The sequence below is a fragment of the Oryza sativa genome, chromosome 1 (assembly GCF_034140825.1).
Source record: "Oryza sativa Japonica Group chromosome 1, ASM3414082v1".
Lineage (NCBI taxonomy): Eukaryota > Viridiplantae > Streptophyta > Magnoliopsida > Poales > Poaceae > Oryza > Oryza sativa.
Window position 1 is genome coordinate 23,639,179 of NC_089035.1, and position 24,152 is coordinate 23,663,330.

The 24,152-nt window shown below is 40.0% G+C and overlaps 2 protein-coding genes and 1 non-coding gene across 3 annotated transcripts; 2 read left to right on the forward strand and 1 right to left on the reverse strand.

Annotated features, from left to right (window-relative positions):
- The first annotated feature begins 1,329 nt into the window (after positions 1 to 1,329).
- On the forward strand, positions 1,330 to 3,746 carry LOC107278432 (uncharacterized). The gene is made up of 3 exons (XR_010741067.1): positions 1,330 to 1,579; positions 2,735 to 2,832; positions 3,494 to 3,746. It is a non-coding gene; the product is annotated as an uncharacterized protein (transcript).
- A 4,948-nt stretch (positions 3,747 to 8,694) lies between these two features.
- On the forward strand, positions 8,695 to 14,801 carry LOC9267860 (uncharacterized). The gene is made up of 10 exons (XM_015757113.2): positions 8,695 to 9,016; positions 11,175 to 12,254; positions 12,361 to 12,422; positions 12,672 to 12,768; positions 12,964 to 13,039; positions 13,372 to 13,490; positions 13,616 to 13,897; positions 13,971 to 14,060; positions 14,136 to 14,189; positions 14,286 to 14,801. Exons 1-8 carry the CDS (start codon positions 8,867 to 8,869, stop codon positions 13,983 to 13,985), a joined length of 1,881 nt encoding a protein of 626 aa, XP_015612599.1. The 5' UTR covers positions 8,695 to 8,866; the 3' UTR covers positions 13,986 to 14,060; positions 14,136 to 14,189; positions 14,286 to 14,801.
- A 3,546-nt stretch (positions 14,802 to 18,347) lies between these two features.
- On the reverse strand, positions 18,348 to 21,184 carry LOC4326373 (uncharacterized). Its single transcript, XM_066307967.1, has 5 exons — positions 21,098 to 21,184; positions 20,941 to 20,964; positions 20,573 to 20,801; positions 20,153 to 20,334; positions 18,348 to 19,276 (listed from the first exon to the last, which is right to left on the reverse strand). The coding sequence occupies exons 1-5, from the start codon at positions 21,182 to 21,184 to the stop codon at positions 18,728 to 18,730; spliced, it is 1,071 nt and encodes a 356-aa protein (XP_066164064.1). The 3' UTR covers positions 18,348 to 18,727.
- Positions 21,185 to 24,152: the final 2,968 nt, after the last annotated feature.

The following is a 24,152-nucleotide window of genomic DNA, read 5'->3' on the forward strand; positions in this document are numbered from 1 at the left end:
TTTGATCAAAGTAAAATTATTCGAATAGCCGTGTCCGCGGTTATGGGCAATCAACTAGCTTCACCGTGATTAGTCCCACTCTATTAATTAACTTGACATAATGAACTGATGTGGTTCAGGTGGTTTGGTTGGCATGTTCAACGTGGTGTAGCCTTGTTCAGTGGATATATAATCTTGTCTTAATTAACCAATTGTTTTACTGTTTCCAGCTACAAAATATTTACAAACCGCCTTTATAAAACCGTCCTTGACTCCCATTGCACGTCTACATCATTGGTGCGACTTGTTGAGTACGGTGGTTGTACTCAACCTTGCTATTATTCTCCCTTTTCAGAAGTGTAGTGCTTCTGAGCTGAAGACGAAGTTAGAGGACCAAGGCTTATACCTCAGTTGAGTTTTTGATGTGGGGTGGAGCTGAAGCCCCGCTAGGATCGTATTTTTCGGTTGCTGCTGCTTTCTTTTCGGTGTGAGGACTAAGTGCCTTGTCTGTAAATAATTTACGCTTTATTTTCGTTTGTATATGTATATTAATTTGTCGTTTTGTGTACCCTGACTTGATTCCCGGATAGAGATTTAATACACAAAATAGTCTGAAAATTTTGGGCTAAATTTCTGGGCGTGACAGATACTTTAGAAAATATCTCTATGCTTTCTAGCACATTCATATAGGAATTTTTTATGTCTATAAGGGAGTATAGGCATTTTCTAAAGGCATTAACCTACCAGAACCATATCAAACCAATGTAAAAAAATAATAAAAAAAACAATATCACTTTCCTTGCAACTGCCAATCTTTGAACTCAAGGCATCTTGAATATACCATTTTTAACTAGAATGGTCTTACCATCTCAACCTCATGTTACACTCTTACATATGAGCCCAATGTTACTTTTATCTAGTTAATCAGCTTAGATTAAAATTTCTATAAGTGTCTCTATAGAGATTGAAATTTTAAAGTGCCAAAAGAGTGTCTCTGCAAGATAAATTTAATAAATCTCTACTACTTAAAAAATCTGTAGTGGTGGTCTTGATTCCTGACATAGCAGACGCATCTAACAAACACGTCTAATCTCAACCATCCGATTTTCATATCCAATGGCGTCAAATCTCCTCCCATCGCTCCTCTCCTCATCACGCGCCACGCCCACTCCTTTCCCCACGCCGCGTCCTTCGCCCTCCTCCCTGCGTCGCCTCCTCGTGGTCTTGAATCCAACAGATCAGATCACAATTCAATCTTCCGCACGCGCCCCACGCATCGTTGATCGCACGCGGCGCGCACACACACCCCTTTCCCCCGATTTTCTCTCCCTCTCAACGCCGTCTCCCATCTCTGTTTCCTTCGCGTCCGCCTCCTCCGCCCCGCACCAAATCTTCGCCTCCTCTTCTCCCGCCTCGCCGGCGCATGGCGGCTGAGGGTGAGGGCAGGCTGGCAGCTGATGAAGGCACACTACGACCCAATCTCCGGCTCGTCGACCGCCTCCACGCACGCCCCGCCCCCGATCTCCGCCGCCTCTTCTCCCGCCTCGACCGCCTTCACGCGCGCCGCCGGAAGCCAATCTCCTCGGCGCCACCCCATTCTGTGAGTAGTCCGCCTCCTCCGTCCGGCCCCCTATCTCCGCAGCCTCTTCTCCCGCCTTGCAGGTGCCCTCCAACTCAAGAGGGCTGAGGGCGAGCACGGTGGCGCATGGCGACTGAGGGTGAGTGCAGCTGACGACGCCACATGACGAACCCAACCGGCTGCATGTTATCTTCCCCCCAAACCCTAAAATTTCCCCATCTCTTTCTACAAATCCATCTACATGTTTTCAGATCGGGGATTTTGTCCTTTTAGGCGTGTTAAATTTCAAACATGGGAATTAGAGATCGGGGATTTTGTCTTTGCCTGCCATGTTTGTACAAATTATGCTAAATGGACAAATGAGAACACTAGGACAGCTGCTTGTGTAGAGACTGAATGACACTGTTGCATAACACTGTTGCTGGATCTCCTCTCTCTTGAGACAGGGTTATCTTTAAATCAGTGCAAGTACGTACTGTGTTCTCAACAAGAATTGAAAACCCAAATATGGATTTAGTTGGGCATGATGTGTCCATTAAGGTAAGCGATCACCCACATAACCCCCACAAATAATAGCTTCAGAACAAGTAGATTGTTACATCTGAAGAAATATCATATCACTCCTGGGCATATATTCCATATGGACAATATGATCGAACTTGTGAAGCATCAGACATGCAGAATTAATTTTTTTCCCCTTATTTTCTTGATTTTGCTGCAATTATAAGTAAGCATTGTTAATATGATCCCATGGCGTGTAATAGCAGTTCTGAACTGATAGATACCTGCACCCTCAAGAAAATGGTTTCTACCGTCAGAGTAACAGGTCAGGGTCATGCTAATTAATACTCCTTCTAAAATGAATTTTTATCTCAAACAGTCTCAATTAAAAAAAAAATCAGTTCATCAGTTTGTCAAAAATTGTCGCTGGATGGATCGGTTTTAGCATTAATATTGAAGCAAATAAATGCATAGGTGAATTAGATTTTTTTTTCTCTATAAGGATATTTTGTGCCACTTGCTTTGGTTGTCGGTTAGTTCATCCATGAACTCGGTAGGGAACTTGTCTAAGCAACCAATGGTCAATTTTCTCATGAAGCAGTCTTTTTTTCTTACCAGTTAAAATGTTTCCAGCTACAACAAATACTCAGGTTTCATTTCATTGCTCAATTTCAGATCATTTGTCGAGGTTGGAATTGCTGCGGGATCAAGCGAAGCCTCGTCAGGCCATGCCCTCGTCTCATTCCTCAGTTTATAGAGTCCATTCCAAGCAGGTACAATATACATCCTCGGAACAAATAAATGTATTTGGTTTTATAAGAAAAATTAGTTTGCAGTGCATCAGTGATCCTATATTCCTGCTTATTGGAGTACATACATATATGATTATTGGCGTTCATCTGTGATCAGTTCCCTAGGTTTAGATCCATTGTGTTATTTAGAATTAGAATGGTCATTTATTCAGGGGGCTTTGACCTGTTAGTAACCCGAGTCAAGTCATGGCCTAATTAACTGAATGAATGATTTCAGACTCAAGAAAATTGAAAATAATCTACGGATCTTATCTTATGAAAATAGTATGGGAAAGAGCACAGGAAAATAATCTATCTGAACTATACCAGTTTGTAGCGTGGGAATATGTTATACTCAGTTTTGAGGGTGTACCACGGTAACTAATGATTCACAGCTGCTTTCCTCCAGGGTGAACCCTCACTTTGCTGGTTGGCTTTCAGCCGTGGATTAGCAACTGGTTCATGTTCTGAAATTTTTATACTAACCATCCTCAGTCTGTAGTATTTGAAATCAATCTTTCAGTTTGTTCTGAAATTTTTATACTAACCATCCTCAGTCTGTAGTATTTGAAATCAATCTTTCAGTTTGTTCTGAAATTTTATGCAGAATATAACCAATGCCAGTATTTTGGAATGAGCGCAGAATTGATCCGTCACTTCTGAAGAAACTCCGTTACTTAGCAGAAGCAGAGGCCACAACCTGGCAGCGGCTGGTCACTTCAGCGGTCTCCAATTGCCTTTGAATACGCCAATGGTAATTTCAAAAATCTCCAAGTAGTCCACTAATTTTATTACTTACATTTTTTTTCATCTAAAGCAAAATTGAAAACATATGTTTCCTTGTAATTCTAAATTTGACTGCACATATTTTGATTTTTGATGAGTACTGCTCGATAGATTCAAAACGGCCATGAGTTTTTTTTTTGAGTTGAAGTGGCAAGAGCATTGCCGAATATATTAGACGAATAGAGTTCACCCTGTTTATAAGGAAAACCGGGCCCAAAAAACATACAACTGCCCGGTTTGCTAAAGTGAAACCAGCGAAAACCTTACACAGAAGACACAAAAAGCCTGAGACAAGACAACTACGAACTGTCGGAGGCCGAGGGATGAGCAAGACCGTAAGATGAAATCTCCAAGGAGGTGAATAACGACATAAGCCGCTGTCGACGTCCGTCCAAAAACTGGGCTGGTTTTCACCCAGGGGGGAGGGAGTCCACAAGGCAACACCTCCAGGGAGGAAACGGCACCCGTGGGCGTCGATATTGCCAATCCTAGAACAGGCAGGGCATGAGGTTTTTGGGAACTAGCAATTATTGATTTTGATTGTTGATGATGAAGAGTTCTGACTATCTACATGGGTTAGTTTCTTGTTCAACAAATTCAGGAAATAGTTTCAGCTCATCAGAAGTTTGCATCGATGTCATCCCTTCTAGCCATCTTCTGTGCATTTGCTTGGAACATTTGGTTCTGCACTACCGTTGACTATAAAATACAGCTCAACAGAGCTTTATTTTCTCACATTTCTCATAACAAGTTGGATATGGAAAACCATCAACTCTGAATAGGAGATAGCGAGCTTTGGAATGATTCTGAGGTAGCTCCATTTTTTATCTTGTCTGAACTTTGGCTGTGAGCTCAAATGATTAAATCAGTATCTTTTTCATTTTTTTCAGCCACTGAATACTTTTTAATAGTTTTCTATTATTCTATGGATAATGCTTGTGTGCATGCTTATGATGGATTGCTAATTGTTTTACACGTGCATAATAACTGTAATTAACTGGGGGAGTGCTTCTTGAGGTAGATGGAAAGCTTTGCTACTTTTGAAGAAAACGAGTGGATAATAGAGAAATTGGGTGAGACATCATTTATTCTGCGCAACTTTGAGAACTGGCTGAGATGTAAACCTGGGAAATATAGTCATCCCGTGTGAGTAACACAAATGAGCTTCGAAGGACAAACATCATGCCATTGGGTCAGTTCTGCAGTTAAAGATAGTTGTCTGAAATTGATGAAGTTCTTGACTGCAGGTTGTCTTTTAAGCAGTTTGTAGCTTAATAAACGGTTGTGCAGGTGCCATGGTCATACTATTGATCCTGTTAGAACAAACAAGATAAAATGGATGTGCCCAACAACTAGACAATACCACATAACTTATGATATTACCGATAGTGATGCGAAAATCAGGGAATAGACAGTATTGTTTCTTCTTGATTCAGAAGGCGTTCTCCAGCTTTCAGCAAGCCTCATCTTCTATTGATTTTGGCATGATTGAACGAACGAAGTTAACCTCGCTAAATGAAGGTACCCACCGCTATAGACTGTAATGATACTCCCTCCGTACTTATAAAGGAAGTCGTTTAGGACAATGTTTAAGTCAAACTTTAGGAATATAAATCATGAATAACTCTTAAGTTGTTGAATTTGAAAATAAAAAAATTATATGAATAGATTTGTCTTGGAAAATACTTTCATAAAAGTGTGTGTGTGTGTGTGTGTGTGTATATATATATATATATATATCACTTTTCAATAAATATTTTTATAGAAACAAGAAGTCAAAGTTGTGTTTTGGAGACCGTGTCACTGTCCTAAACGACTTCCTTTGCGAGTATGGAGGGAATACACATTAGGTACTAAATTTTCAGAGGCTTTTGCCTTAACTTTGTTCAAAATATAATGGAGAACTCTGTTAACAGGACTCGTAATGGGGCAATGTTGACGTCACTCAATGAAGCTACATGGGTCTTGCATAAAGGGATTGATCAGCTTTTCTTTTATGCTTGCTCATTGATGAAATGACAGGCATTAGGCCTTTTTATTTTCAAACATTTAATTTGCTAACATTGATGCCGTGTACCCTTAGTAGTATTATTATATAGTAGAACATTATTTATATCATGTTCTTTGGGGACAAATTTACACCGAGTGATTATTTCACTTGGTGTGATTTGAAATTGAGGCATATTCTTTTTCCCGTTGCAACGCACGGGCACCCAACTAGTTATGCTAAAAGTATATCTAGATTAAAAGTGTTTTATGCAACATTTAAAATGTCTCGCTTTAAAAATTGCCTCTACATGACTTTTTTGTTGTTGTCGTTGTGTTTATGGATAAAAATGCCCCCGACATGCGACAAAATAAACCTCCGGGCAATTATACATAAGCTTAAGGATTGGAGGGCCCACATCACCCATGTGGTCGTACCATATAATGATTAGATGGAAGCCGCAAGGAATTACTTTCCGTAAACATGTTTTATTTCGTAAACTTGCCGACATCACGTGTCGGGTTAACCCATTTTCCCATATCAATAAGCAAGTGTGATATGAGTGGGTTCATAGCAACTATACTTGAGAGCAAGTGTGGCTGCAACTTGTGCAGTCCACTTCCGGCTGTTAGATCCGGATCCCATGGTCAAAATACCTATGGATACTGTAGCTCAATGTAGAAGATTGTCAAGTGCTTTTACATTAGCACTGTAGCTAATAATATGATCCGTTCATTAAAAAAAGATGACTCCTATTATATGCAATAGCTTAACTTGTAGTCCTGCATGTGATCCCAATTCACATGGGCATTATGCGACTACTAGTTAAAAGTTAAAACTATCAGTTTTTCGCACAGCACAGTGCTGGTCAAGTTAAAGCGCTCATTAGGCATGCAATTTTGTAATAAAAATATTTTAAAAACTAGAAGCAATATCTATTTTGTAATAATAGAAAATTTGGAGGGGTTTATTTTTCAAATATTATAAGTAAAATAGTATAAATAAAAAATATTGGTTTTGACTTTTGAGGCCAAGTAAAGTTTTCTTATTTTTCAAATAGAATTTACGGAGTACTCTATCCATTCCAAATTGATCTACTTATAGTTTTTTTAGGTTATTCCTAAATGATCACATATTTGTGTTCATTTATTAAGTCTATTTGTTATTTGTGCATTGGAGTAAATGGACATTGATGCATGCATCCATGCACACAAGTATTTATTACCACCCTATTCCAAAATATAAGGCACAACCACACTTAACTCAAAGACCAAGAAATAGTTATTATCACCTTGTAGTTTGGATCATCCTAATAAATGTAATGCATGCATCCAATAGAGTTAGAGAATGTGAGAGTGAAGCATTTAGAAAAGTAGTAATTTAATGGAGAATTGTCATAGTTAATGGTATACATGCATGTATGTCTTATATTATGGAACATCTAAAAAAAAGTGGTTGTGCCTTGTATTATGGAATGGAGGGAGTAGTGGCGATGGTGCATGCATTGAGTTTGTTGCTAGAGTAAAAATAGTATGAGAGAGTTATTAGTTTTTCTTGGTCTTGGTGTACCTATGAAATATATATAGATCAATTTGAAATAGATGTATGAAATATATGTAGATCAATTTAGAATGAAGGGGGCAGTACTTGTAATTCCTGGCGGGAAATTTTCGCAGTCTCCGATGTTCCCGCCTTCCCGGCATCCACTAGCTCTGCTATTTGTGCAACACCGGGTTCACCAGTCCATGCTCCATTGCAAACCACGGGTTCACCACGTGTCTGTCTACGGTGGTCTGGTGGACTACAAACCACGTGGCCAGCAGTAAATACCCTTCCACACTTTGCATCTCATTGTTTTTTTCTTTTTACATTTTAGCTCCTCCCAAAAACTAATTTTACAAATAAATCTTTAAAAGAAGTTATCATAAAATAGATCTTAGTAATATCTTTGTATAAAGAGCTCGCACGGTTGCACCCCGATGGTCGCACCAAGACTCTTGGCACCGAGCTCATATGACTCTCAGATATCAATATAACAATCTAAACAAGTTCAGATATCAATATAACAAACAAGTTCAGATATCAATATAACAATCTAAACAAGATCATATACATGGCACAGGGTTGCCATTCCTAGATGCAATGTTTTCTTTTATTATGTATATGCATGAGAGGTTCAATGAATTAATTGATACTTCAATAAACTTATCAAAAAAATTGTATATTTAATCCATGGTATAACAAAATTATTGATTTAGGAATGATTTTAATGCAAAGCTATATATATTTAAGTATAGGTCTAGTATCATCTTTTTTTCAAACCCATATGTGCTATCCCTATACCTATTATCGTGGTAATTTTTTTTTGTTTTGTGAGAAAATTGATGCTCCATCTATAGTTTTATGAAAAAAGATGACACTAGAACTATAGTTATGAGATATAATGGCTTAAGTTTATAGATTTTTGATAAATATATTTCTGAATTTGTAGTCTTATGATTACCCACCGCCGCACGTGGCCACTTGCTATCCCGTCACCATGCAACCACCCTAGAGGAGGGAAGGAGGAAGGGGATGGACAAAGTAGAGAGATAATTTGATCTAAATATTTTGGTAAGCGTAGAAAGGATAAGTAATGGTATATTTCAAATACCTATAAACGATAATGGTACTATTTAAAATTCGTGAAATATAATGTTATGTCTTCAATCTATAGTATAAATACCCGTAAGAGCAGATGAAAGATTTTGAGTGTGATTTGCATGCACGGGAGGCTCAAACGAAGCCACGCAGTCATACTCATATGTGCCTTGTACACGGATTATAAAATATAAAAAAGAAAAGAGTGAATGACCAGAAAGACAATAAAAAAAAACTCGCAGCAAAAGAAGTTTATAAAAGAAGGGTTAAAATGTAAAAAAAAAAGTCCAGCTCCGCAGCCGCTGTAAGAAAAAAAAAAACCACCTCACTTTAGTCACTGAGCTTAAACCTTACGCGAGAGAGAGAGAGAGAGAGAGAGAGAGCGAGCAGGTTGTGGATTTGGGGTTGGGGGTGGCGGTGGCGGTGGTGGTGGTGGTGGTGGTGGAGTGCGGCGGCGGGGATAGCCGCGCATGCAGGTGACGATCAAGGGAAGGGTGCGGCAGCCGTAGGTGTGGTTGCCGGCTTGCGGCGGTGGAAGAGGGGGACGGGTCCGGCAGTACGCTGCTAGAAGAAGGGTACATCCGTACAGAAGGGGAAGCAGTAATGGAGCAAGGGAGAGGGAAGGGGATGCTTGTAGGCGGCAGCAGCAGCAGCGGCGGCGGCGGCGGCGGAAGAGTAGAAGAGGGCCGCGTCGCTCGGGAAAAAGCGCGGATCCCATATACAATACCACCACCTCTGGATCGACCATCTCCGGTACAGTATCCATACAAGATACATTACTTAGCTAAACTGTAGTCAGATTTATCTAATGATGAATAGTGTGCCGTAGATTGTTTTGGTTATTACGTCCGTTGGGTCGCCCAAGGTTGGGATTTCTTTTCTAAAAGTTGTCCTGCACCTAGTAAGTTTGTAGTTTGGGTTTCTTTCTTTCAAATATACAACTTCAGATGTTCAGATCTATGAGGTAGAATATGATTTTTCTCCTCTTGTGTTCATAGAGGTAAGGTTTGTTTAGACTCCTTTTCTGAATTGCCAGGCCTGACATATGCCTTCCATGTAACAAGCAGGGCTGCAATAATGCAATATACTTCTCTTATAATACTATAATCTGCCCTTTTTTCTTGGTTATGAGTGACTTTCCTTTATCGCACAAATTGTACTCCGATAGTTGATGAGGGATGTCTTCCTCGGCGAAGGCATGCCAAGGTGTAGGTGGTGGAGGAACCGAGGAAGAAGATGTGTTTCACGGGTGTAAAAGGGAACAAGTAGGGATGCAAGTGGGTAGTCCCGCTACCCGCATAAAAATCCGCTTGCTAGTTCATTTCCCACATGCTAGTACAAAATTTAGAAGAAAAAATGACCTAGAAGTGAGATAAGCGGGCTAAAATAACCCGCTTGCCCGCCCCGCTTGCATCCCTAGGAACAAGGCAGGCAAGAGGCCGTTGATGGTTAGGATCTGCTGTGGGAGTGGCAAGGGCAAGCTAAAGCAGTACAATGGCAAGTCATGGGAGATGTGAAGAAGGAAGAGGGGCATGTACTTTAGGACGGGATCTGTTGTGGAAGGAGGAAGGTGTTCATAGAGGGAATGCCAATGGGTTTTGCCAGCACTTGCAAGGTGGCACGTGGGGTGACATGGTTGAAGGGAGGGGAAGAGAGTTCAAGAGAGTTAGGGGGTTAGGGATATGACCATTAGTTTTACTAGATGATGCTCCGCGCTCTGCTGCAGGATATATGTTAATATTGTAGAAATGATTAAATGATTTGGATTGAAATATTGTGAAAATGATTTGAGAATGATCATTTAGCATGCGTATGTTTAGTATTAGATTGAAATAGGTTGTAGATATAATTACTATATGTTTGCATGTTGAGCTTTGTGTGCTTAATGGGTTATTAATGTGGCATACTTGCATGTTGAGCTTTAGGTGTTTAGTGGGCATTAGCTTTATAGAAAGAAGAGATATGGAGGTAATGAGTGATATAGAAGGTTGGATTTAGGTTGAGACAATTGAATCACGTCGAGGAGGTTTGGGGCCTGTTCACTTTGATGCCAAAAAAAACCTTACCAAATTTTGGTAAAGTTGCCAAAAAAATGGCTACATTTAGTTTGCTGCCAAATTTTGGAAACTATATAAGAAATCCTGCCAAAATTTTGGCAAGTTGCCAAAATTTTGGCAACTATGCCAAATTTTGGTAAGGTTTTTTTTGGCGTCAAAGTGAACAGGCCCTTGATGTGAGGTAGGAAGGTGGGCCTGAGGAGGAGATACGTTCTATGGGGTAGCGTGAGGGTGGTGACAAATAAAACATACCTTTTCATATCTTTTGCCTAATATTAGTCCACATGGTCAGTTGGTCATGGCAGTTTGCGAGTGAACTTTCTTTTAGATGGAGTTCAAATTTTGTGGTGTGTTTATTCTTGTGAATGCAGAATGCTTCTGTATAGTTTTATGAAAAATGTGTTTCATGGGATTATCTAAAGTATAATAGTTACATATACTCTCTCCGTTTTCTAATAGATGACGCCTTTGACTTTTGTCACGACGTTTGACCATTTGTCCTATTCAAAAGCTTTATTGTGTTGTGACATGCTTTATCATTAAAGAAATTTTTAGTATGACTTACACGTTAGCATATTTTAACAGTAACTTTTTGAATAAGACGAATGGTCAAGCATTATTCTAAAAGTCAACAGCGGCGTCATCTATTAAAAAACGGATGTAGTATTTTATTTACCCTTTTCCTTATTTATCAAATGTGTAATATATCAACTACTCGTATTTGTTCTCAAATGTTTTGTGGTGTAACATGATCACAAGCTGTTCTATTTATAAGCTACGTGACCTTTTTTCAGACATGATTCCCCCTTATTGCCTCTTTTAATTTGTGGACATTTTTTTTTTTACTAAAACAGAACTACACCGTGGTGGATCTGAAAGGTACTCAAGTACAAGTGCGAAACAGATGGCGAAAGTCGGTGCTAGATTATCGTCTATGGTGCTACAATACATCTGACGCACGATATGAATTTGGTCACCCGTATCGAAGATGTTGTGCTCTCCCACCAAAAGGTCATTTCCTAGTGTACATGCACTACAAAGGGAAGTGGCTTTGTGCTCTAATTGAAGGTATTTCTGGATACCTCAATGGTTATATTACTAGAAGCACAGGGAAGATTGATGATCTTCGTATTAGGGAGAATGGATACCTGGGGGTCACAAAATCAGAATTCATTGAACATGCAAAAAAGCTGCCCTGGGATGGTGCATATGTGACTGCCCATCAAGCAAAATGTGGAGATAATGCTCTTCTTAAGTCATTTCTTATTCTTCATCGGTATGTTGATGGTCAAGCTCCTATGCCCTCAGATGATGAAGTAAGAGAAGCTGGTGAAGTTATGATCTTACACTTTCCAGAAGCCGCTAAGTCCGACAATCTCTTTCTTGATAAAATTCACAAGAACTTCAGGGCATCACCAGCACATGTTTTTGGGAAACGACAAATTGAAAAGGCAAGATCATGGAGTAAAACTTGTGGGGATGTTAAGTCAATTTTCCAAGGAGATGGTGCACAAAGTGAAATTGCAGAAAAAGGTAGAAGAGACCATGATGCCACAGAAAAAAGTTCTAAGAAAGATGTGACAGAAGCAGAAGCAAAGGAGTTTCTTGAAGAGGTACGGCTTATCCACAGGACTTTTGATAAGGCAGAGAACCTATTTCTTCTAAAGGATATGCCTGTACATCTGTCCATAGATGGCCCAATAGATGTTGCATGGACTGAAAATGAGCTAAGAAGGAGTCGTGAACACGGTTTGGATGATCCTTCTTGGGGCTTTCTCACAGAACGATCCCCAAAATTTCCACCCACTAACAACAACGAACAAAATCAACCGACTCTGATTGAGAATGCTTACATGACATTCAGTGAATGTGATGAGTACTCCGGCTCACCAGACCATCAAGAAGAGATGAATGAAGAATCTGTGGGATATAAGGTAAAACTACATACATATGTCACTTTTTTGCACATTCTTTTCGTCTACATTTGTTTCCTTGTAATCATGTACCTTTCACCTTACTGGAGGTTCTCTTCTGCTTTAGGTTACTTCTGCAAGAGCTGGTGTACCATTCTTTTGCCAAACAGCCTCTGAATTTGAGGAAATGTGAGATCACTTGTACAATTGGATTGAGCTTTATACTTCTCTTTATATCCCTTTTGATTCATGTAGTACTAATTCAATTTAGCAATTGTTTGTCTTGTTGTACAAAGACATAAATATACAATATATACCTCTGTATATGTCTTGAATGACACTTCACCGTTAACATTTCTCCATCTTAATCATGACTTCTTGTTTATGCTGAACTAACCCTCATATTCTCCTGTGACTATTTTCTGGTGTTGGTGCTAGGAGAATCATACCCGTGTTTGAATCTTCGAAAAAAGATGTGCTGTCGTCCTTTCAACTTGACCCAGAACTTACAGAACCTCATCGACTTATAAAACATGTAAGTTACCTGAATAAATGTATTCTTACCATGGAAGGAAGTGATACCAGCCATTCTATTGATTCCACCATTTCTAGTGCAGCTGCATAAGATTGATTATTTTATCAAGCTTCTGTACTATATTGCTATTTTCTGATGTTCCTCTTTCTCTTTGTGTGTGTGCGTGCTTCTATTTGGGGGTGGGGGGGGCAACAGGAGAAATTGGAGCTCTATTTGCAAGACAATCCTTTGTGCAGTGATGTAGACAGTACACTTGACTCTAAAATGGCTGGTGCGCACTACTTTTCTCTATCTTCTATCTCTAGTAAAGTAATACAATAGCATTTCCTTTTGGAAGCATGAACCAATCAAGTGATGACTTCAGAGATTTTATAGAGACCGAACAACTTTTTTCATCAGTCATGTTTTCCTATTTGTTCCCTTTTGTTATTCCTACATAGTTATAGCCTTTATTTGAGTATAGTTGTTCCACAGAATTTCCATTTTTGACAGATACATTAATGTTGAACCTTTCAAAGGTACTGCAAATGGTTATGATGTTATCACCAATATTCTACCTGTGCTTTATTTCACTCCGTTTAGCAAATCTCGTGATCATTGCAGCAATTAAGGCTGCAATAGAAGGTGCTGAAGGACAGGACACCGCACATAAGGAGTTTGCCAAATGTCACATCATGGGAAATCACAAGAGGCCATTGTTACTATCGAGTGAATCCAGAAAGGCATGTCCTCTAACCTTTTCCTTTAGAGCAAGCAAACAATTCTACTAGCTCAAACAGATACATTGACCTACCAATCTTTGGAACAGAATGTGAATTCCATTTCACTAATTATTTTTTTTTCTTAGCTTATCGCATACCATGAAAGTGGGCATGCTATTGTTGCACTCCACACTCAGGGTGCTCATCCCATACACCAAGCAACTGTACTTCCACATGGTCTTTCTCTTGGAATGGTCACACAAGTCGCTTCACCAGGAAATACTTCAATTAGCAAACAAAAAATCTTGGCCCGCATTGATGTTTGTTTTGGTGGAGCAGTTGCTGAAGAGCTGTTGTTTGGGGAGCACACTGTTACAGCTGGGGCGAAAAATGACCTCTTTACTGCTAAAGAGCTTGCCCAAAAATTGGTGAGTTTCTTTTCCCTGTAAATCCTTTTTTGTTACATGCATGAAATAGCTTGGCTTAATTGTGTCTTTCTAGGTATTATACTGTTAGACCAGTGATACTGTTGATCGTATGCATCTGGAAAAATGGCCAAGTGTACAAATGCAGGCCACGATTAATGCAGAGGTACTATTTCATAGGTCCCTATAAACGTGTGAAGAGATTCAATGTGTCATGTGTGCTAATAATGTGGGCTTGTAGGTGTTGAAACTCCTAGGAGAATCCCGTGAGCGAGTGAAGCGTTTGCTGAAGAAGGTTTGTCTCTTAACTAGGACTAGGGGTTTGCCTCACAATGAATATTACTTGAACATAGAAAAAGAAAGGTAGCTATTTGATTTTTTTTTTCTTCAGCATGAGATGCAGCTGCAGGCTGTGGCAAATGCCCTATTGGAGAAAGAAATTCTCAATGCAGATGAGATCATCAAGGTGGTGCAGCCCTACAAAAGAGAACCACAGATTACCTTCCAAGATAAGGAGCTTGCAGTTAATTGGTCGTAACATTTGCTGCATAAAAGGGCAGAAGATACATTAAGGCGAACAGATGGTGACTGCTCTTTTTTTTTTGTCCACTTTTCCTTTTTTGTAATCTGGATCTCTGCAATATGGATGCATATTTTCTTGGTGGCACATGAAGGTTGTGCTCAAGAAGCTAGCTAGGCGCGCCCTTGATAATCTTTAATTTGGTCTTTAGTTAGAAAGAAACAATAGAGCTAGGTGCAAGTGCAGCATCTCATATTTCTGATGCTAGGATTATTTCCGCCTGTGTACTGTAAATCTCTAATGCATGGGTCACTCTTGTTCTTTGCACATTGTTCACAGCATATGCTCAGTGCTGTAGTGAGTTCATGAGGCAGAGTTTGCAAGTGACGCCGGGACTATTGTCTTTGCCTCCTTATCTGTAACATCTCGTCGATTTCACTTATTAGGGCATTAATATGTTTTTTTTTTTTTGCTGTTAGTTGAAGCTTTAACTAAATACAAATGTAAAGCATTGCTTACCTTAATTAATTCTGCGAGGGGCAGTAACCCGATTGATTGGAATCGTGAATGAAAAGCAATTTATCTTGAAGAAATAGCTTATAAGCCATTTAACATGAACATCTACCATTGGTTGCTCCCTAAACTTAAATTCGGATCCAGATCCTCTGACTCAGATGGACGTTCGACGCAGCTGCGTCGTCGGACGAACGCGCGGAGTGAGGCGGCCAAACGGGCTCGCGCTCCCGTTCGAAGAAAATTTGCCAGGAAAATAGGGATCGCTCCCAATTCCTCGTGGCCATCAGCCGGCGGCCGCTCGTCGTCCCCTCCGGCAATCTGGCTGAGGTGCGGGCGGAGAATAAACTCAGCTTTCTTTTGCCATTTTGCAAGCAAGCAAGTTGTAGACAAGTCCCTGTGCATATATGCCATGTATGTATGTTCAGTACTGATCTCAAATTGCAGAATTCGAACATTCTCAATTTGAACAAATTAATCAGTCTCGAATCAACAAAAGCATCCAATCATCGCATTCACATCGATTCAATTTCAATTGGGCTTCTCGAGCAGCTGTCGCCTTCCTCCAGAAGCCCGTGGTGGTGGTGGTGGTCGTCGTCGTGGCTGCGGGCTTGGCAGCAACGGCTGCCCTTCGTCTAGTGGCGGCGCTACCCCTGTCACCGCTCTGATGTGGGTGGTGGTGAAGGGCGCCGCCGTGGAAGCCATCGTCGTCAAGACAGACCTGGACGAGGCAGATCTCCCGGATGAAGCAGGGCTCTCGCGCGGCGCGAGGGGGCGAGGGATGGGGAGGAGGGCGGCGACGAGGGGAGGGGCTTTGTCCGGGATCCGCTCCAATAGCGCCTGAGCCGGAGGAGACGACGAGCGGCCGCCGGCTGATGTCCTGGAGGACTTGGGAGCGGCGCCGATTTTTCTGGCCAAGGAAACGAGCCTTCTGCTCAAACGGCCCATCCTATTTCATTGACTTGGCCCGAGTGCGAGCCCGTTTGGCCGCCTCACTCCGCGCGTTCGTCCGATGCGGAACGAACGATGCAGCTGCGCCGGACGTCCCTCTGTAGCGAGGATCTGGATCCCTTAAATTCAGGCCTACAATATTGGGGTCTTATATTGGGGTCTTGACACATGATAGTTAATCAATGTCTATGTGCTCTTTTTTAAAAAATATAAATAGTAGGTTAAAGATTAAATGATCGTACTTCTCTGGTCATACTGATTGCCCAAAAGTCTCATATGGGCTACGTGGGGTTCAGCAAGCGAAGAGGGTTCAAATGATTCCCAGATGTTCAGGAAACTTATAGAGATTATGCTATACAATATGGACAGCCGATTGTATAGCATTTTAACTTTCATAGCACGATTTTGCAAGAATATACTTTTTAAAAAAATGAAAAAAAATGCACGCTTCGTGTATCTTGTCGCCACTTGGCTAGGTGATACTTGCCCATGTTACCCCTCATGGGGCAACACGGGCCTTGAGGGTGCGGGCTTGCCGGGCTGGGCTGACCGTGAGACTCGCTGTGCTGCTCTGCGTGTGTGAGAGTCGCTGTGTTGCTCTGCCTCTGCGGTAACAGGGTGCGACACATGTATTTTTGAAGAAAAGAAACAGGAATAAACGTGTATATATAAGGCTTGTGGGTCTTGTTGGACACTTGGATTGTTAGCCAGGAGCTGCCCCTCTCCTTCCTGTCTCAATCGTCTGTCGCTGGGGTGGCCATCCTCGATTCTTTTGCATAGCCCTGGGGCCAGCCGCAGTAGAGCTGGGGGGCATGTGGCACCCTCGCCTGGCACTATTCTCGGACGTAGCAGCAGATGGGCAGATCGGGCCTGGATGAAGAGCGGACCAAACTCTTCTTTGTTTCAGCTGCTCCCACGTACGCAGATTGGAAGACCTCAGTTGTCTTGTACTAGACAAGTACTATCTCTGTTTTTTAATAGATGACGCCGTTGACTTTTTCTCACATATTTGACCATTTGTCTTATTTAAAAAAAATTACGTAATTATAATTTATTTTGTTATGAGTTGTTTTATCACTCATAGTACTTTAAGTGTGATTTATATCTTATACATTTGTATAAAATTTTTGAATAAGACGAATGGTCAAACATATGAGAAAAAGTCAACGGCGTCATCTATTAAAAAACGGAGGGAGTATGTAGAGTTATTTTTTTAAAAAAATTATAAACTCTTTATTCAACTCAATAGCATTGTACATATTGGATAGCAAAATTCGAGATACTGAAATTGTCTCTAATATGATTAGCATAACATCTCCTGTTGGGATAGGGCAATATGGGATATATTTTGACAAGAGTAAGTTGGATTTAGGCATAGCTGAGATTTGGCTTCTTTAGCTAACTTATCAGCTAATTTGTTCAGCTCCCTTGGGATCCAGTTAACCTGCAAAAGATTCTCCAACCTTCTCATACAAATTTGGCTCCAAATTGGCCTTAAGCTCCAATGCCCTGGTTCTTCTTGAAAGTTTCTTCTCTTGCAAGTGTCCGCGCGATGATGGCACTATCTGTGAGAAAGTGAACTTCAAGAATCTGGCAATCTCCATTGCCAGTTGAAATGCTAGCAGCTCCCCCCTTCAAAGGTGATTGAGCCATTATGGTTGTGGCTCTAATAAAAATGGCATTATGAGAGGAAGGTATGTGAAAGAAAATGCCAATTCCTGTTTCGTTATCACTCCAGGCAGCATCTGAGTAGCATCTAATTCAATTAGGCAAATTCACCATTCTTCTGTTTGTATCTTCCTCATCAAGATCCTCCTGCATCAAATCATTTGAAAGGAAGTTTGTATAAGTTTTAATCATTGCTTTTGCTTCCATGCAAACTTGAGTTGGCTCCTTGATTTTTCCCTGAAACTTAAGATCATTTCTAGCTTTCCAAAGCTACCACATGATATTCAGAGTTCGAATTAGGGTGGAATTGGAAGAGCCATTGTTAATGATATAAGCAATAATAAGAGCCATAGGAACATTAGCAGGAAAAATATCAGTAGAGTTTTGCTTCTGAGATCATCCAAGTTAATTTACTAAAAGGACAAGAAAAGAGAAGGTGGAAATCTGTTTCTATTTGAGTATTTGACCACATCTGCAGCAGGCTGCTAAAATGTCTTGAATCCTCTGATTTAGCCTTTGGGAAGAAGGAAGGGCCTCCATGATGAGTCTCCAGGCAAAAGTTTTAACTTTGGGAGGGATGTATCTGTTCTTCTAGATTTATTTCAAGATAGAAAGGGATTGAGAGTGAACCTGATGAGCATTTGAAATTTCTCTTTTGTAAACCTCCTTGTAAGCACTCTTTGTACTGCAGATACCATTGTTTGTGAATTTCCAACATAGTTTATCTTTTGTTTCCTGTTGAATTATTTGAACCTGCAAAATTTTGTAGGTCAAATAATGAGAACCCATAATATATTGCCAAGCATACGTTGAACATTGTAGGTCTGTCGCTGATTAATACTCCCTCTGTCCAAAAATATAAAGGATTTTGGTCAGATGTGATACATTCTAGTACTACGAATCTGGACAGGCTCCCATCTAACCAAAATCCTTTATATTTTGGGTATTTTGGGGGGAAGGGGTACATCTCAACCACAATTGAAAGAAGTCAAAATATAGCAGTCAAAGTGGTTGTACTTAGACGATAATACCATATCAGTAAAAACAAATAATGCAATGGCATTTCTAGTTTGCTATTTTCATAATCTTAATGCGAATGCTTTGTTGCAGCATGCTTTTTCTTCATTTGATCAATGTGTTCTTTCTCCTATAAAGAGGACAACTTAGGGCGCAGATACCAACTATGATTTTGGAGAAAAAAGAACCACCACATCAAACAGCTTCGAGACCGAATCATCAGGAGAACTAACAGCTGCAACAGCGCCATCCTGAAAAGTCCACCGAAACGTCGATCCCTCGAATTCTAAGCGAATAACCAGTTTTTCCTTAGACTTCACCGCGACAACATTCTGGAACAACTTCCCCTTCTTACATAATCTGTCATCGTACAACACGATCTCATGATCAAAGCCGCTGCTGAAGGCGGTGAATCTCACGCGATGAGGATTATCACTGTCATCCTTTGTAAAGACTTGTATGACAGCCTCAACACTGTTGAGAAGGAACATGCAGTCTACGTCTAGCAGGCAACGATCACTTGGAATCCGTCCATATATCATAGGATCTTTTAGGCCACGGTTCTCGATCTCAGCATACTCAGAAAGCAATTGCTTGTCATCTGATCCGCCACCTTCTGATTCTGCCTTCACCCAAAGATCGACTTCGAACAATGCAAAACTTAGTATATACATTCCTCGGCAAGGGCTACAAAGAGGTAAGGTAATGGAATCCTGCAGTTATATTTATAAGAGATTTGCTTCGATCCAGCAAAAAGTACCTCGAGGTACCGGTACCTCACGGTACCAAATCGTTTCCGATCGTTGGATCTAGCTGGATTGGATGGGCATTATTAGATTCAACGATCGAAAATGATTTGGTACCATGAGGTACCGGTACCTCGAGGTACTTTTTGTTGGACCGGAGCAAATCTCTATTTATAAACTTGTAAGAATTTAATTAGAGAGCTTGAGCCATTTTGAAATACATTGAATAAAATTGAAACGTATAAATACATATTTCTGAGTGTAACGACGAACGAATTCCATAGGACACGTACACTCATGAATTCATGGTACGGTCTACACAATATTGGATTTTTTTTAATCTCATTAGCATTGTCTTAGATCGCAGAATTGGATACACAAATGGACCTCATATATAACAATTAATTAATAGTTTTATCTAGCACTTTGGATGATATTGAGACGTATAGGTGTATCTCTAGTGCCAGAGGTAATTAATTAACAATGGAATATCTATACCTCACAATACCTTGTATGGACTAAGGATTGGAAATGGTCATCTAATAAAAATAATGAGAGCAGAACATTACAGTGACAGCCAAAGCAAGTGATACACTCACATACGTGAACAAAAAAAAATACTATTGAAAGCAACAAACTAATATCCTAAAATGCTAGTATGCAACTGCAAACATAGAACCTTATTTTCATTTAGAACCATAAAAAATGATAAGTATTTGACAGCATATTGGGTTCAATATATCCAAGCGAGAAAGAAGGCTAATTAGTGTTTATTTATGTCATACTTTTGAGAATCTATTTTAGCCGAAGTATAGAATTAAGTTCCTGAAAATAGAACCCTACCTGCTCAATCAAGACAGGATTATCTCTTGTGCGGTTAAAGACATAATTCCGTAGCCTGTCCAATTCATCGCGTACCGCAAAGATCCCATAGACACTAATGGGGTATGATTCGTTACTGGATAACTTCAAAGAGAAGATTTGGAGCGTATCATTTGGCTCATTCATCCCAATAGTTGATGCAGCTGCAAATATGTACTCTCAAGAAATTAATAGCACGTATAAGAAAAGAAAAGTTGCAAGAGTGTACTCTCTCCGTTACATAATATAAGACTTTCTAACATCTATATGTATGTGGACAACGCTAGAAAGTCTTACATTGTAAAACGAAGGAAGTACATATTGGTAGCAAAGAAGATAAATTGATCAAATAATTATCAATGAATCCTCTAAACAGTTGGAATATAATTGACCAACACTTACTCTCAGAAGTAGTGAAGGTCAGGTATTCGTGATGATCACAGTAAATGCTTTTTTTGATGCAGTGATATGATGTCTTGGGAAACAGCCTCAAAGGATATCGTAGAAGTTGAGCATAATCATATCCCGACGCTACAAACTCTTTATATGCCTCCGTGTGTTCTGCATTCCTCCTGATGTATGTTGCTAGCCACTTGCGACTTATTTCCTTTGGAGTGAATTTCAGAAAACCCTATGTTTTGAGGCTAATGTAACACATAACCACAGGTTTTGTTTATTTTCTCACATAACCCCGTGCATTCAATCCAATTAACATAATATCACAGGTTTAAGTGAGAGAAAGTGCCACAAGGGCAAGTGACATGGCAAACCTGCTCCACATCAGCTGGCCCCACCTGCCAGGTCAATACGTGGCCTATTAGGTAGGATCACGCGGGAGAATAGAAGCGCGCGTTTCCTGTTCCCACGCACACGACGCGGTGCCTCCCGTCTTTCTTGCGCACGCAGGCGGCGGCGACGTTCCCCAACCATCTCTTGCATGATGGCCTCCGGTGATGATCGTGATGTTGACCTAGCTGGAGGAAGAGTAGAGGAAGAGAACTTGTTGGGTACCATTCCTAGCAGGTAACGTTCATCCCTTTTCTTGTGATGATCATATGAATTGACTCCAAAGCATGCTGGTTGGTGATTTGCAAGGACACTCTGCTTCATGGTTCTTTGACGAGGAATTAAATCCAGCCATTTGATCATGTTTGGCTTGTCAAAAAATTAGGGCTAGTAAAATGTAATTTAGAGGAACCCATTATTGTTAGGGCATTACAACTATGCAATCGTTCTTCTGTTTGTCATTGCAAAATTGCTTTTTATCATTGGACTATAATTTTTAAAATAAAAAAAGCATGTAGATTGAACCATGTCTAAGACTATTGTATTACAACTATTATATTGCAGTCAGATATAAAACTAACCACAATTAACATTTAAAGGCCTGCAACAATTTTTTCTGCTTCACAAAAGAGCAGACATGGCTTCCTCTTTTTTTTTTCTCGGCAAATAGGTTGTATTTTTCTCTGCTTCACAATGTATATATTTCAGATATGGATTCGTTTTGCAAATTTCCTATGCCCTGGACCTGAATGGGTCACATATTAACTGTTGCTATGGTGCTTTTATTCAGACATGGGATGTTTTTATAACGCTTGCTCCATTGTTCTGCTTAATGCATAGAAATTGTCAGTTTTTTCCTTTCATTTTTTTTCATAGGAACACAGTGTCAGGCACCTTGGTGATCGACCTACTTACAAAAAATTCGAGCAGAAACATTGTCAGGTCCTGGCCATGTTTAATCAAACACACACAAGCTTTGTATTAGAAGATAGGAAGTATGTGTACAGTTTGATCAGTTGATGCAAAACAGAACAGGCGATGCTTGCCTTTGCATGTGCATGACGAGCTGCCCCTCTGAACTTGAAAGAGGAGGAACACTGCCGCAGCGAGCACGAGGAAGATGAGGGGTGCGTCGTCACGTGCGCGGGAACAGAGGATGGGTGCTTCCCCGCCCTAAATAGCCCACGCATTGATCTGGCAGGTGGGGCCAGCTGATGTGGAGCAGGTCTGCCAGGTCACTTGCCATTGTGGCACTTTCCCACACTTAAACATGTGGTATTGTGTTAATTGGATAGAATGCACTAGGTTATGTGAGAAAATAAATAGAACATGTAGTTATGTGTTACATTGGCCCCCAAAACATGGGGTTTTCTGAAATTCACTCTTTCCTTTTCTTGGTCCCTAGTGTACTTCTGACCTGAAGAGTTAATTAAGTTAAAAAAGGTATCAACCGTATGTATTTGCATGTATGAATTTGTAGCTCCTGTTTGGATTAACATAACTGTAATGGGAGATGGTTTTTTTCTCTTAAGTTCAACCCCCCCTCCCCTTTTTCTAATATACCATCTAAATAGTTATAAAAATATATAAAAAAATAGAACATAGATTAATGTGTGACATATCGCTTAACAAACATACAAGTTTCAGTTTGACCTATACAAATTGTAAAAAAGAATAAACATGATTGTAAATAGTAACGTACTATCTAGAGTTTACTTTGTTCTTTTACTTGTGTTGATTAAATTTAAACATGCAAGCTTATGTAGCAATATATCACATATTGATCGATATTGTTAATTTTGTTAAGAAAAAACTTTTTGGTTGACATTCAAAAATTAAAACAATAAGACATCTTAGACAAAAGAGATATTTAACTATTTGCCACTCTTCTAAACCACCACTCTCTGTTTGCCACTTTTTCCCAATTTTGGTTACTTCGCTGCTTTTTTTTTTTTTGTTATTTAGGTTAGATTCGGGAAAGTTTAAGAAGGAGAGAAAATTCATGGTTATTCTGTTATGTTTCTTGATAAATGTTTGTTGTAATCGACATGAAACATCTTCGCTTTGACACTCTTCATCTCCCTGTTTTAACTCCCTTTTCCTTGATTTCATAAACCTGTATCTATTTCATGGCCCAAATTAGTACCGAGGAGGATGGATTCACCTCAACTCGTTGCATGCAATGCAAGAAATGAATATGGTTGTTGATCTTTTTAATTGATTCCAGGCCAACATTAAATAGGAAAGTCTGAAATGGATCAACGGGGAACACAAAGAGGACGGCTAAGTGTAGAATGGACATTTCACGTCACTTGTCCATGCTGATATGCCTATGTGTCATGCCATGTAAGTAAGTGTTATCTGATCATACGATTAATCATCCTGATCAGTCCCCTGACTCCGATTAGGGACATTCATTCGATCAGCTTGATCAGAAATCTGATCATTTGATTAATCGTCAGTCAGGTGCGATCAGATCGAGCACCTATCGATCACTTTCAGAACAAGTCTTAGGGTTGAGCACATCTGAATGTGTGCTACAACTGTTGGTTGCTTTATACGTACTAGGGCAAGTAAGTGATCATTCTGCCATCAATTATAAGCACTGATTGCTTTATACCATCCATTATACTATTTAGGTTCTGGTATACATAGTACCGATCAGGTCAATTAATCGAGGCTGATCGACGATTACTCATCCTGGTCGATCCCTTGGCGATCAGGATCGATTAGCGATCAGATAACATTGTACGTAGGCAAAAAAAAAAGGCAAAATATTAACGATATTTCTCTCACGATTGATCGAGTGGGAAAATTTTTAGGACAATCTTGAAAGTCGCATTTGAATAGTGGCTGTTTCTTATAGTGGCAAAATTAATAGTTAAAATTTCCGAGACAAAAAGACTTTCCCATAGTAAATGTTGTATTTTTACCTGGGCAAACCGTCTCCTTGTCTACCACATCATCCAGTTCCACGCAGCTATACATGTCATCGACAAACCTGGTTAAACCGGCGTCGTCGTCTGAACCTGCATATGCATACATGCACAAGTTGTGGTGCAAAAGAATTCAGAGAAAGAAACATATACTTCATCCGTCCTAAAAATATAAGAACCTAAAATTGAATAAGTGTCCAGATAAATCGCACTAGGAAATATTTCATTCAATCCTAAGTTTTTATATTTTAGAATGGAAA